At 31.2% G+C, this 14,499-nt stretch overlaps 3 protein-coding genes across 3 annotated transcripts; 1 reads left to right on the top strand and 2 right to left on the bottom strand.

The window, feature by feature from the left end:
- Positions 1–626: 626 nt before the first annotated feature.
- Positions 627–5,691, bottom strand: Gmppb (GDP-mannose pyrophosphorylase B). The gene is made up of 6 exons (XM_085190554.1): positions 5,383–5,691; positions 5,033–5,275; positions 4,700–4,829; positions 3,922–4,083; positions 3,636–3,800; positions 627–2,443 (listed from the first exon to the last, which is right to left on the bottom strand). Exons 1-6 carry the CDS (start codon positions 5,554–5,556, stop codon positions 2,208–2,210), a joined length of 1,110 nt encoding a protein of 369 aa, XP_085046680.1. The 5' UTR covers positions 5,557–5,691; the 3' UTR covers positions 627–2,207.
- Positions 5,692–6,167: 476 nt separating this feature from the next.
- Positions 6,168–11,501, top strand: Scsalpha1 (Succinyl-coenzyme A synthetase alpha subunit 1). The gene is made up of 5 exons (XM_085189838.1): positions 6,168–6,325; positions 7,033–7,400; positions 8,188–8,382; positions 9,400–9,579; positions 10,867–11,501. Exons 1-5 carry the CDS (start codon positions 6,289–6,291, stop codon positions 11,080–11,082), a joined length of 996 nt encoding a protein of 331 aa, XP_085045964.1. The 5' UTR covers positions 6,168–6,288; the 3' UTR covers positions 11,083–11,501.
- Positions 11,495–14,168, bottom strand: LOC146536336 (putative ATP-dependent RNA helicase DDX43). Its single transcript, XM_085189837.1, has one exon. It carries the CDS (start codon positions 13,952–13,954, stop codon positions 11,999–12,001), a length of 1,956 nt encoding a protein of 651 aa, XP_085045963.1. The 5' UTR covers positions 13,955–14,168; the 3' UTR covers positions 11,495–11,998.
- Between the last annotated feature and the right edge of the window lie 331 nt (positions 14,169–14,499).

Genomic DNA, 14,499 nt, shown 5'->3' with positions numbered 1-14,499 from the left:
GGAAAATAAGGAACATCAATGTCTTAATAAATGCGATTGTTGTAGGTCCGAATTCCACTAGCATTTTGAGGAGATAAGGAAATTATTTTATTTGTAAGCATTTTTTGTCTTAACAAATGAGGGCGTCGTGGCGCAGGGGAACAAGCGTGTGAATGTGAATATCGTATGTAAACACAACAATTGTGGTATTGGTTGCCACTCGCTGAAATGAAATATTTTCATTTCGTCGCTCTGGGAACGAAGTAAAGCGCGGAGTTGAATTCCACCACTCAACACACAATGCCCCCAGAATTCAGCGGCAAGTGGGCAACGGACGTGTTTAAACGGCAACAAAGCATTAGGTTCTCAGGTTATTTTTGCTTGCCCTGCTTACTACATTCGGGCGTAAAGCGTGAAGCTAGAAAATGCGGCTGTGTTTCGGAACTATACATACGGAATATATGTACTTAATTAACAAAAACGACTGTCTAAGCAATCTGTGTCAATAGAGTTGGAATACATTGTATTTTAAAGAAAACAAGCTAAAGAAATATTTAATTGGACATATATTAATTCACAATGTATGTGTAAATACTTTAAAAATTATTTTTCTTTAATTATTTGAAGGAAAAATAAAATTAACTACAGAATGGAAAATATTATTTATTATGCAACTATTACACTGCTTATAACTAAAGGATTTGTTTTACTATGTGTAAAACATGAATACAATGGCAAAAATAAAAATTTTAAGTTTAGGAAAACTTAAAGTTACAAGTAGTATAATATAAAGGAATGTGATAGAATTATTACGTAAATTAAATTACAAAGAATAAAATTAAATTTTAATTTAAGTCACTGACAACATATTAAAGTTTATAATAAATATTTTTTAAAATAAAACGAAAAATATATTGACAAAAATATTAAATAAATTTGTTTTTTTTTTATTTAAAGAAGAACCAAACTTATGACATTACTTCCATATATAAATAATTAAAACTAAACTGATTTATTTAATAGAAATTAGGAATAGTTATTACAATATCACAATCTCATTGTATCTACTGTATTATATTGTGTTATAAAAATTGTTGGTTTTGTAGTTACGAGAGTCAATCCACATATTACAATGTTCAAGGTTATATCCAATAAAGCGGAACAGTCAAATAAAAAGCAAACATCATTTCAACAAAAAACTATTTAAATAAAAATGTTAAGTTTTAAATCAACTTTACGCTGTATCCTGCACACAGCAGGGTAGGCAGAGGGAATCTAGTGTTAAGACTTCTGAAGAATTCTGGAGGCATTGCGTGTTGAGGGGTAGAACTCAACGCCGCGATTTGCCTCGACACCAGAGAGAAGAAATGGAAATACAAACGTAAATAACAATTTCACTTCCTCGAGTGGGGATTGAACCCACAACCGTCGCGTTACAGTCACATCCTTGTGCTGCTGCGCCACGAAGGCCTCAAATATGTATATATATATTATATTTATGTTAAATTTCAATTTTTTTGTTGTTAAACAACCACTTTTGTAATATGTAGGTCAATTCCCTACACCACCAAAAGTTATAATATGCACATTATCTAAATTGTCACGGTTATAAAAGATTAATTCTGTAAAAAGGGTAGAAAAATTATCTCATCAATCTTTTTATAGTTGGACTCATTGTTTAACTAATATAATTAAGTTTTTAGTTGTCTTAATATATTAATAAGTTCATTTTATCAAGTGGTTATCCACCTCATAATACAAACTGATTTATTGGTATTAATTTAGTAAATTTTGTTATACAAATTGTTTTACTAGCAGATAAAAAACATATAGAGTGATAAATAATTTGTGCTATACCAATTACTCAAATCTACTCGTTAATTTCATATAACTATAAGTCTTTATTTCAAATGCATCTTAAATAAGGTGATGACAAGAAATGTAGAAAATTAAAAGAAGTTTTAAGAGATACATAGCTTAGTTCATAAATGTTTAAGGACAATAAAAATATTCATTAGAATAATAGTTTCAAGGCAAGTCAAGTATAAGTAGTAGCAAGTAAGTAGTAAGTATAAGCAGTCCCAAGTAATAAGTTCAGTTCATTTTAACTATTGCACTGGATAAAGTGTAATATAATTATATTATTTACAATTTAAAATATATTTAAAAAAAAAACATTTATAGATAGATAATAAAGTAATAGAAAAAAATTATAGACCTCAATTTCTCTACATTATAATCTGTGGTTCTGGCACTGACAACGCTATAGATTTATGTGGTAGCACTTGACCACCATTAACGTAAAGCTCGTCTTTTACTATAACGTCTTCCCCTAACACTGTGGTATTTTCCATCCTGACCCACCGACCGACGACTGATTTCCACCCAACTATGCAACCGTCGAGCCACGCGTGTTGTCTCACTATCGCTCCACGTAGTATTGTACTGCGTTTTATACACGCACCTGAATAATTGAAAGATTGTTAAAATAAATTAATTAATTAATGTAATTTACAGTTATTACTGAAACCATTATTTAGAAGTACTATAGCGTTTAATAGAGTTGAGGTTATTGCCAGTTATAAAAATAATCTTATTCCATGTCACAAAGAGTTCATTAATACACATAATTGTTAATAACCAAGATTGTACAGATAATATTTATTATACATATTTATGTCCGCATGACGTTGAACAGATCGATAAATTCTTCACATACAGTACAATCGACGAGTCGTGGCCTCGTGGCCGCACTGAAGTTAGCTGCAGATGGGTGTCGCAGAATTGTTTTTAAACTTTTTATTACTTTTAATTAAAAAAATAAAAAATCCCAACTTCAAAGCGTCTCGTTGACAGTATTGTACATACGTTACGATATGGGTAGAAAAACTAAATGTCGTGCTTTATATAACTAAAAGATTTATATAAATAAGTGGGCTATGTCGCAAAGAAATTTGTTTTGAGAAATCTTCAAAGGACACCAGTGTATATTTTTTTGTTCATGACTCACGACATATAAAAATCCATTCAAAACTCTAATGGGATTCGAACCCACCCTTGAATTTAGGTTGAATAGTATTAAACATAACATATTTATGTTTTATCAAAGTATATTAAACATTTCTATGATAAATCAATTTTGTCCATTAAGTATTCTTAATATACATATCAATAATACACAATGTTGATTTACAATACAAGTGTGATTTCAGATATATGTCATTCATGAATAAAAAACTTTGAAAGTAATAAAAATCATTTCCCTATCTTAATTTTTGTGTAGTTTTGCTGATAAAAATAAATATTTGTATTACTTGATTTACTATGGTTTGTTTAAGCTTCACACTGTATCCCGTTCATAGCGAGGAAACATGGGAACCTAATATTAAGGCTAAAGGAAATGAGTCAGAACAATCAATATACTCATATACATAAATTATAAAACAGCAAAAAATATTATTAACTAATAGTATGTAAAGTGTGGTTATGTTTACAAGACAAATAGAACACTTCAGATTTTATTATTATTATAGATTCAGATTATATTTCTACTCATTTTATTCCGTTTCCGTAAGGTATAAAAAAAAATTATAATATTAATACTGGTATTTCCGTAAAGAAAAAGGATTTAGAAAAAATAAATAATTTTCACTTACCATCTTCAATAACAACATTGGGTCCTATAGTCACATTGGGCCCTATTCTACAGCCATTGCCAACCTTGGCAGTAGGGTCGATCAGTACATTACCAACCACCCCTGTTCCTTCATGTAGCATATTTGAATTCTTTTGACGTAGACTAGTTAAATATAAACACATTCCTGTAATTTTAATAATTATTTTTTAAAATAGAGGTTACAATTGTGCTATGGACAAAAACTCATTTGTTTCCTAAATATTTGATAAATAATATCTATATATAATATGCCCACAAAATCATACCAGTTAGAAAGTCTTTAGGCTGCCCAACATCCATCCAGAAGCCTTGCAATTCCATGGCATATAATTCACCATCTTTTGCCATAAAAGGAAATACTTCTTTTTCTATTGAAGTGGGACGTAACTCAATTCTGTCAAGAACAGATGGATTGAGTATGTACATACCTGAAATAAAAGATTTTATTTTATGATGTTTATATACAAAACTTTAGGCTATTGTGGTGCAACAATAAAGCATTTGGTTTGGTGTACTGGTTGTGGTTTCATTTCCAACTTGATAAATATGTTTTTCTCTCAGGTATTTACATTTTTATACTTTAAACAAATTTCAGTACTGAGTTAGGCCACTTAACACATAACATGCACAATAACCAAATACCAAAATCCAATATAACCAAAATTGGACGGAAAGTGAGGAATGAAGTGTTATAACACTAAGTTCTCTTTGCCTATATAAATTTGTGTAACATGAAGCTATCATTTATAAGTTGAATAATAAACTGACAATATATGGACTGTTTATTTTGAGAGTGGTGTAAGTCCATTTTCTTTGTTTTGAGAAAATTAAAGGTTAGTATGACGATAATTATGCAATTTCATTTACCGACCGATTTTAAGTTGTTCAAAACATGGGTTTTTTTTGAGAAACTAAACACTGACTGAGTTATATATTAAAAAATTACATTAAATTAAGCATGAATTACGTGATAACTCATTTTTCTCAAAAATGGACTTACACCACTTTCAAAATAAACGGTCCATATGACAAAGAAACATATACCTGCATTTATTTTGTTAGATATAAATTCCTGTGGTTTTTCCACAAAGCTTTCAATTTCCCCATTACCTTTGTATACTACAACACCATACTTTGAGGGCTCTTCTACTTTTGTTACTACAATTGTACCTTCCTAAAAATTAAGACAAATATGAATATTAAAGAGAGTAAAAATGTTTTTATTCTTATCATCATATCTTGCATTCTGCTCTTTCTTATTTGTGATTCTGAAAAATGTGATTAGACTTTGTCAAGGAAGTTTGTCAAAAGGAGTATATTCCTATTCTGGTTAATTAATCTAATAGTTAATAATAGATATATATTATAAAACAGTACCTTGCCATGACTTCTGTGATATTTAGCCAGCTCTTTAAATGGGAAGTCACATATAACATCAGAATTCAGAACAAAAAAGGGTTCAGGGCTTGCACTAAGTAATTCCCTAGCTAAAGCTAGAGGCCCAGCAGTACCAAGTGGTTCAGTCTCATGTGAAAATGTTAAAGATACACCTAATTTGGAAACTTGTTCAGTTAATTCTTTCTCCATGTCTTCAGCCCTATATGACACAGCTAAAATAACCTAGAGAAAAACTTTGTTAGTAGACAACTAGAAAGCTGAAATTTTCAAAAAGTATAGCAATAAAATCATAAACAAAAGCAAAGTAATTTTATAGATTTTGTTTTTACCTGTGTTACTCCTGCGTCAACTAATGCCTCAATTTGATGCATTAAAATTGGTTTGTTAGCAAATTCAACTAACGGCTTAGGTCTACTCAAAGTCAAAGGGCGAAGACGAGTCCCATATCCGCCGACTAGGATAAGGGCACGTATTTCACCCAATTTCTTATCAGATCCGCACATATTTTCTTATATTTTTTCTTATTCGTAATATAGACCTCCGTGGCAAAGAATAAAAGTAACTATGGTTGTACAATCTATATTATCTTCATACGTGGCGGTCTTTTATTAATTGTTATCGAAGTAAATAAAACACAAAACGCTAGTATTAGTCACAGATAAGTGATAACAGAAAGTCAGAAACATTTGACAGACGTGACTTGAGAACGTCATGTAGCGTACCGTAAATAATTACGTTCATAATTTAACGTCAAATAAATAAATAAATGATTTTTTAATTTTTATTTACAAGAATAACGCACTTGAATTAAAACACTTAAAAAAAGCGGTAAGGTTGGAAATTAAATATATAAAATGTTGCAATTAAGCAAATGTGTACGGTATTTATATAATACATGATAGAGATTTAGATTAATTAAATGCATGATAATTTTAGTTAATAAAATTTAATTTACAAATTTTATCATTACACACAGTATTATACTATAATAATTTAAAAAATGCCAAAATATAACACCTAATGAAAAACTAAAATGTAATAAAATAATTGATTTTGATTGATTTCTCGGTATATGGCGTTTCGAGCGTGCCAATAATTGATTTTATAATATTGGCTACAACTGTCGACTTGTCATTTAAATTGACGTATGTTGTCAGTTGTGAAATTACGTAATGGCTGGTGGTTTGTCAGTGTCACAAAAATTTTAATAGAAAACTCCCTTAACCTGTTATACAATGGCTTTGCCGGTGCGGATTTTGTCTCGTTGCAAAGGTATATGTGAATATTTATCTTGTTTTTTGTTTTAAAATCTCATAATATTATTAAACTCATTTATAATATCTACCATATTTGTCGAAACGTTTCGATATTTTTTTTTTGTGTAACCGTGACACTGATAGTAACCTTGTAAAATTTTTCTTTTCTCCTTTGAAATGTAAGTATTAACCGTCTTGTGCTGAAATAACTAAAATTTATACTTTAACGTAACTTGATATAATATTTTAATAATTTATTTCATGTACTATACTATTGACAATGTCATTTTAATTAGGTTTAACCTTCGTCTATAAATATACTTATTTAGATTCTCTTATGTATACTTTTATATAAAGGCTTTAGATTAATACCCCTACATTGATATATTTATGTATTGTCTCATTTATTACTTATTCCTTGAGACAAATTCTGGATCAATATTTTATTGACCTTTGAACAATGACAGCTGGCAAACAGATCTATCTAATTTATGCTTTGGTTAAAAAGATAAGTAGTATCTTTTCATAAATAACTAACAGTAACTGTTGAAATAAAAAATAGAATGTATTAAGTGTTACATAAATTAACAATTATGAGTTATTGTGCCAAATTTTAATAATTATCATGCTAAATACATAAAAAAAATATTAAATACCTTTGAATTCTGTAAATAATTTAATGTAATGTATTTATTTTTTATAATTTTTTACTTTTATCTGTAGATGGCTTAAAGCTTGGCAACTTAAGATATTCCAGCAGCACACCATATGCTGAGACACGAAAAAACTTGGTACTAACGAGTGAAACTAAAGTCATTGTACAGGGGTTCACTGGCAAACAGGGCACATTCCATAGCCAGCAAGCTCTCGATTATGGCACAAAGATTGTCGGAGGTGTCTCACCAAAGAAGGCTGGTACAGAACATCTTGGCAAGCCAGTATTTGGCACCGTAAGGGAAGCTAAAGAGAAAACAGGTGCTGAGGCATCAGTCATCTATGTACCTCCACCTGGAGCTGCGGCAGCCATCTTAGAAGCTATTGAAGCTGAAATACCACTCATTGTTTGCATTACTGAGGGTGTTCCTCAACATGTATGTAGTTAATTTTTTTATAGCTTTGTCCTGTAACCTGCTTGTAGCAGGGTAGCCAGAGTAACATAGTGTTAAAATTGTTGTGTATTGAATGGTGTAACTCAACCTCATGCTCTGTGTACCAAAGGTAGGAAATAAAATAGCTCAATATCAAGAATAGGAATTTAATCCACAACCATTGTCTTCCAGTCAGCCATTAACATAGTGTAAGTGACAGAACTATAACTATCAGAATATTTATTTGAATGATTGGTTTCAGTCAAGTTCATAATTAAATGCATATTTCATTGACATTTCTATGTAAATTAAACCTTGATATATACAAAGATCTTTGAAGTATTCATTACATATATTTGCTGTATTGCAATTGGATCAATTGTTTACATTGATTATCTACTTGCGCACTGTTTATATCTGTTCCATTATTCAATCAATGAAAGATAAATATTAAGTTGATAAATGACCGAATTTGTACATTTATTAAAAACGAAAGTTAAAAAAGTATATTTAAATTTCTTTTTTTATTGCTTTTTAATTATTTTTTTTATTGCTGTATCCTGCATATACTAGGGTAGAAATAGGGAGCTCTAGTGCCAAGACACTCCATTCCTAACTTTCCACCTAATTATCAACACATTTCTTGTTGGGTGGTGCAACTTAATGCTGTGCTTTGTCTTGTTACCAGAGTGAGCAAATGAAAATAATGATTATCTAATTTTTCTCAACTCGCAATCTTCACAAAGTCACATTCACTTCAGTTATATAATTTTTTTACAAAAACTTTCAGGACATGGTGCGCGTAAAACATGCGCTCTTGCGTCAAAACAAGTCCCGTCTTGTAGGACCCAATTGTCCTGGTATCATTGCTCCAGGAAAATGCAAAATTGGTATTATGCCAGCCGCAGTTCACAAACAAGGTTGTATCGGTGTAGTGTCTCGTTCAGGCACATTGACTTATGAGGCCTGCCATCAGACTACTGAAGTGAGTATGGAAATTAATTTAATCTTTAAAAAAAATAATATTTAAAGTTATGGCTGATAACTGTGTAGGGAAGCATCAAATCTTGTTATCTTATGAATTTGATAAATCATTGCTTGAAAAACTACATGCAGAATTTTAGTTTTTTATGTAGCACAGTTTTTGGCAAAAATACGTGTTATTGGCAAGCTTATGATTTTATATATGATCAATAAAATTGTATGTTTAGGTCAATAAATGCCTAGTAAAATTAAATACGTTAATTTTAACTATAATAATTATGTATCCAACTAGTTTTGTTAGCGAGTTAGCAGTTATAAGTCAATTCTTTATTCATTTCCGATTGATAACCGCCTGGAACCAGTCAACCTTGTCTGTACGTTTATAACAAATACCGACATAACGACATGAGTAAAGATTAAAGTAATGAAATGCTTCCTTTTTGTTAGCTTGGTAACTGACGGAAATAACTTGTATTATTATATACAGTATATACATTCAATTATCCTTGTAGAAAGTTTTTTTTAATATGTATTTAATTCTAGTTCATTTGTAAGCATACAGATAATGACAACTCTTGTTAAATAACATAAAAACTTTATCAATAACTGATAGTCAATGGACCTTTCTGATTCGTAATTCTTTTGAAAGAGACATTCCTTTATTGATCATTAACTATTGTACTATGCGTAATAAATATAATTATATGTTAATAAAAAATTAATCTTAAAAATGTATATACTTTTTTTGTGATTTCTGTGTAGCCAATAAGCTAAGTATTCATTATAAAGAGATGTATAATATATTTCAACCTTAACGTGGTTATGCCCGCTTAAACTTATTATTATATCATAGCCAAATGATATAAAAACTTTACAAAAATATTATTATATGTAAATATAGATGTGTTATTCTGATGTTAAATCAGTTCAGCAGGTTTTGCGTGAAAGTGGAACAAACATCCCAAACTACATTTATAATATTAGCAAGATTTAAAATAATATATTTTTAACTATCCAGGCGGGCTTGGGTCAAACGCTCTGTGTGGGCATCGGAGGTGATCCCTTCAACGGTACGGACTTCATCGACTGTCTCGAAGTGTTCCTCAAAGATAACAACACGAAAGGCATCATCTTAATCGGTGAAATTGGAGGAAATGCTGAGGAGCTTGCCTCTGATTACTTAACTCAGATGAATACTGTAAGTTTTTTGTATTTTTTTGAACTCAATGATGTGCTTTGAGTTGTGAAATAAATATAAAAATACTAGAGACTCAAACGCGGCTTTTCTCGCTTAAATTTATTTTTATATTATGGCCAAAGCCATTATTTTTTATAATAAAAAAATTCTATATTCTTTCTAATAACTTCTTAGAATATATGTACAAAGTTTCACGATAATCAGTTAAGTAATTTTGGCATGAAAGTGTAACAAACAAAACTAAATTTTTTATTTATAATTAATATAATAAAATAGATATCGTAAATTGTTTCCTACAATCACACACAAACACAATAATATATTTAAGAAAAAAATGCTTTAAAAAATCTACATTTGCAAATTTCTTGTAATGTTTAAAATGTTTTTTAAGTAAACAAATTTATCAGTCCGCAAGAGATATATAATGATATAATATCATATCGCAACGTTTGATAGACCACGCCATGCAGATGTAATCATTAGATTAAACAAAAATACGTAAATACGTAACTACATACATATGTGAGTCATTAGTTATGAAACAGTTTTCGCTTTCGTTTAATTAACGAAAATATATCACGTGGATTTGACTATTCATATATCTAATGAGCCAGGTAAATGCAGTCGTGGCGCTGGGGCACCAGCGTTACTGTAAATGCGGCAGATTACTAGTTCGATTCTCGACGACTTGAGGAAGTAAAATATTTAATTCATTTCTTCGCTCTGGTGTCGACGTACTTATAGCGCAGTGTTTAGTTCTTGGGGAACGGTGGCGGTGCTTCGGAATTGGAGTATCTTAACAATTGGCTTCCTCTGTCTATCCTGCTACATGCGGTATACAGCTTAAAGCTAAAAAAATTTAAATATATTTGGATATTCATACGCAATTTGTGATTTATGTCGTTAGGTATTTTCGCTTACCTTTGCCATATACATATGAATGTGGAATAAGACGTGAATTTAATATGCATTTAATAAGCATAAAGTGTAAGCTGAATCGAAGTCGTTTGTTACTGACAACTTATTAACTTGTTTATAATGTTTAAACGTCAACTAAGTTGAAGTTTGAAGGAAAATATCGGAGATTAATATTCTAATATTATATTATATTTAATGCTCTCGTACTTGTTCATCTAAGAAACCGTTTTAAAAAAAAGCGCATGCATACTTAGGTCCTGTTACGTCGAATTTTTTATAAGGTTTCCAAACATATGTTATTGTCCTCATTGTAGAATAACACTTTAAAAATGTACATTAAAATGTTCTAATATATTTTATATAATCCAGGGTCAAAAAGCGAAGCCCGTGGTGTCATTCATCGCGGGCCTGACCGCCCCGCCAGGTCGGCGGATGGGCCACGCCGGCGCCATCATCTCTGGCGGGAAAGGCGGTGCCATGGACAAAATCAAAGCTTTAGAAAAAGCAAACGTCATTGTCACTCGCTCTCCCGCCAAAATGGGCGTCGAACTGCTCAAAGAGATGAAACGATTAGAAATTGTATAAATACACTCAAAATTCGTGTTGTCCGTTCACTTTGTATAGTCTTTTAGTAATTATACCGATGTTATTTATTTCCATATGTTTTTTTCTATTGTTTCGGTCCGACCCAATATACAGTAAGTATATTAAAATTTTCGAGTGATTGTAAAATTTGTAACACTGACAGACGCCTTATTTTTTTTGTATATCGTTCATAATCTCAATGTGTAATATAATTTGCAAAGCACTCAGTCGTAGTATTAAGCGTGTCCATTGTTTATTGTAAGTAATATGTGAATATCCACTCTAAGCTAATGCTATATGTATTGTTTTGGGCGAAGCTTGATGTTGTATTTTAAAAAATATAATGTTTACTCTATAAAGATATCTTTGAAAAACTGTTTCAATTTTATTAATGTGAAATAATAAACTAAAATGAAGAATGATGACTTTTATTGAAAAAAAAGAAAACAAATATGTCAGTATGTGGTTTTAATTCAACCACAACTGTACTTATTAACTAAACATTTAGTAAACTAAGTTTGCTTAAAGCAAGTACACATAAGTAGTTAAATACTATCATAACTAGAGATTCTAAATAGAAAAAAAATATTTCCATTTCTTGTATAAAAGTACGATACAATAAGTTATGATGAAATCACAGTGTAGGTGTCACTAATAGTTCTTATATCTAAGGAATGATAAACACTTAATAAATATATTTTATAACATGCATCTGCCCCTGAAGGTTTTTTATTTTGAGCATAGTTGCATAATAAAATAGGGCCATAAGATATCAAGTACAAATAAAAAAAATTAAATCATATTCTAATTTCACAGATTACACACTGTATTTTTAATTTTATTATATCAAGAACATATTCTTTTTCAATAAGAATAATGTATATTATATATACAGTGTGATTAATAGGAACATTTATTAATAGCGATCACGCCTGCCCCGTCCCCGCCTATCTCCGCAATTTCTCTCTCTACGGATTTTCATAGCCTCAAACCTTTCAGCCATTAATACTAGCTCATCAGGTACTTCTTGGTTAGCTTCTTCCAGTATTTTTATTAATTCTTGAGCATGTGCCCAATCACTTCTGGACACGAAAGACAAAGCTATGCCAGTTTTACCAGCTCTCCCAGTCCTTCCTACTCTATGAACATACTCTTCGATGTGGCGGGGGAAATCTAAATTGACAACATGCGTTAAATCTTTTATATCTATTCCTCTTGAGGCAACATCAGTTGCTACCAAAATATTGACTGTGCCATCCACCATCTCCTCTAAAGCTGCTTCACGGTCACTTTGCTCCCTATCCCCATGAAGAGATTGACACATTATTCCTTTTAAACACAATTCTGAAGTAATATGTGAGGCTGTAGCCTTTTTACCACAAAATATGATAATCTTGTCATTCTCATCCATATTTTGGATAAACTCAAAGAGTGCAGGCTCCTTATCGTCTTCCTCTAGGAACATAATTTTCTGTGTAACTGTGTGAACAGCGGCAAGATCCAAGGAGCCCACATTAACTTGGACTGGATCTTTCATATAAGTTTCTGCAAGACGGCGAACACCTGAGGGCCATGTAGCTGATGTCATCACAGTTTGACGGTCTGGTCTTACATCAAAAAGAGACTTCCTAATTTGTGGTTCGAACCCCATATCCAACATTCTATCAGCTTCATCCAGAACAATGTAGGAAAAATTGATGACATTTAGATACCTCGCCAGAACAAGATCATTTAACCTGCCAGGTGTTGCTATCACAATATCAACACCCTCAGTAACAACTTTGATTTGTTCCTTTCTATTACCTCCTCCATATATACAAACTGATTTTATTCCCTTGTAGTGATATTTTGATACCTCTCTTTCTATTTGAAGTGCAAGTTCTCTTGTTGGTGCCAATATAAGCACTGTTGGACCTGCCCTCTGCTCTCTTGGAATAACCTGTCCTTCAATATGAATTAATGCTGGCAATAGAAATGCTAAAGTTTTCCCTGTGCCCGTTTGGGCAATACCAATGAGATCTTCACCACGAAGCAAAATAGGCCAAGCTTGACTTTGGATAGGGGATGGTCGTTCAAAGCCTTGTTTCCGAATTTCCTCTAATATTTCAGGATAATCTTTGAATGCTTGTTCAAATGTCAATACTGGATTGGGCACAGGCCGCGAATCAGGTTTATCATCGAATGTTCTTTTTACTTGTATATTATTATTAGCTAATCTCCAACGAGTCACATCTGCTGGACTCATCTTACTTACAACAGGATCTTCTTTGTAAAAATCTTTAAGAATAGGTGGTAAGTTGCTAAATCTTTCTTGCTGACAATTGTCGTAAAAGTTGTTAAGTTTATTCCAATCAATGACTTCTGCTCCATCTTCAGACACTTTCATAAATTCATTAGAGGTCCCACTTGCATTACTATTGTTGAGATTTTCAATTGGAGCCACTGGCTTACTTTCTTCAGTGAGATCATATATCATACTCGTTACCTTAGCAATAGCAGCATCACTCCCTATAAGAGTTACGTCAGTATCATTTCCATTAGAATCACCAATTTTTATTTTAGCCTCAGATTCGTACTCAAGTTCACGTATTTTCGTGCCACCCTTTCCAATAACACGCCCAACTTTATTAGATGGAATTCTAATAATCTTTTTATTTCCATCATTTTGACGAAAATTGCGGCGATCATCTCGGGTTTCTCTAGATTCACCACCACGTGTCCTCCAATTTGATTCGGTACTTTGTCCTCTGAAACCTCTACCTCTGCCTCGACCACGACCAAATGAAGAATTAAACACTCTAGCATTGTATATTGGTGGTGGTGCTACTGCAATAGGAGTAGTATCTTGCGGATCTTCTTCCCAGTCCGACATTTTAATTGCCGATTTACTGAATATATGAAATAAATAACTTGCCTAAGCAGTTATTTTAGGAAAGCAACAATATATGTAAGTTTTAATTAAGTAGTTCTATATATCATAAAATAAATGCAGTACAATTTTCATAGATATTTGTTTTGATTTTTGAATTTTATAATTATATACAGTGAGTATTTATTCGCTACAAACACACAGACTAAAAATTTTAAAAAAGTTAATTACAGATGCATATATAAATAAAATATATTTAAAAACGTACTGTATTTTATAAAACTCTAGTTCTTCAACTACGGTACGGCACTGGCAGTTACAATATTAACTTCTTTTTAGTTCTTTTTCTGACCAAACTTTAAACAGAATACTTTTAAATAAACCTATTTAGTACTATTAGCATGTTTAAAAGTAAATTAGCGAAGTGAAATAGAAATGTTTATTAAACATATTATACACATTAAGACATTAATAATATTTTAAATTTTATAATAAATAAAATTGTCAGTTAAAGCTCAATAAACGTAAATATTGGTACTGTATCGTAA

Source organism: Heliconius melpomene, chromosome 9 (genome assembly GCF_056956725.1).
Source record: "Heliconius melpomene rosina isolate 202511_hmr_F chromosome 9, ASM5695672v1, whole genome shotgun sequence".
NCBI lineage: Eukaryota > Metazoa > Arthropoda > Insecta > Lepidoptera > Nymphalidae > Heliconius > Heliconius melpomene.
Note: the sequence above shows the minus strand (reverse complement) of the source record. Positions and strands in the feature narration are given on the sequence as shown.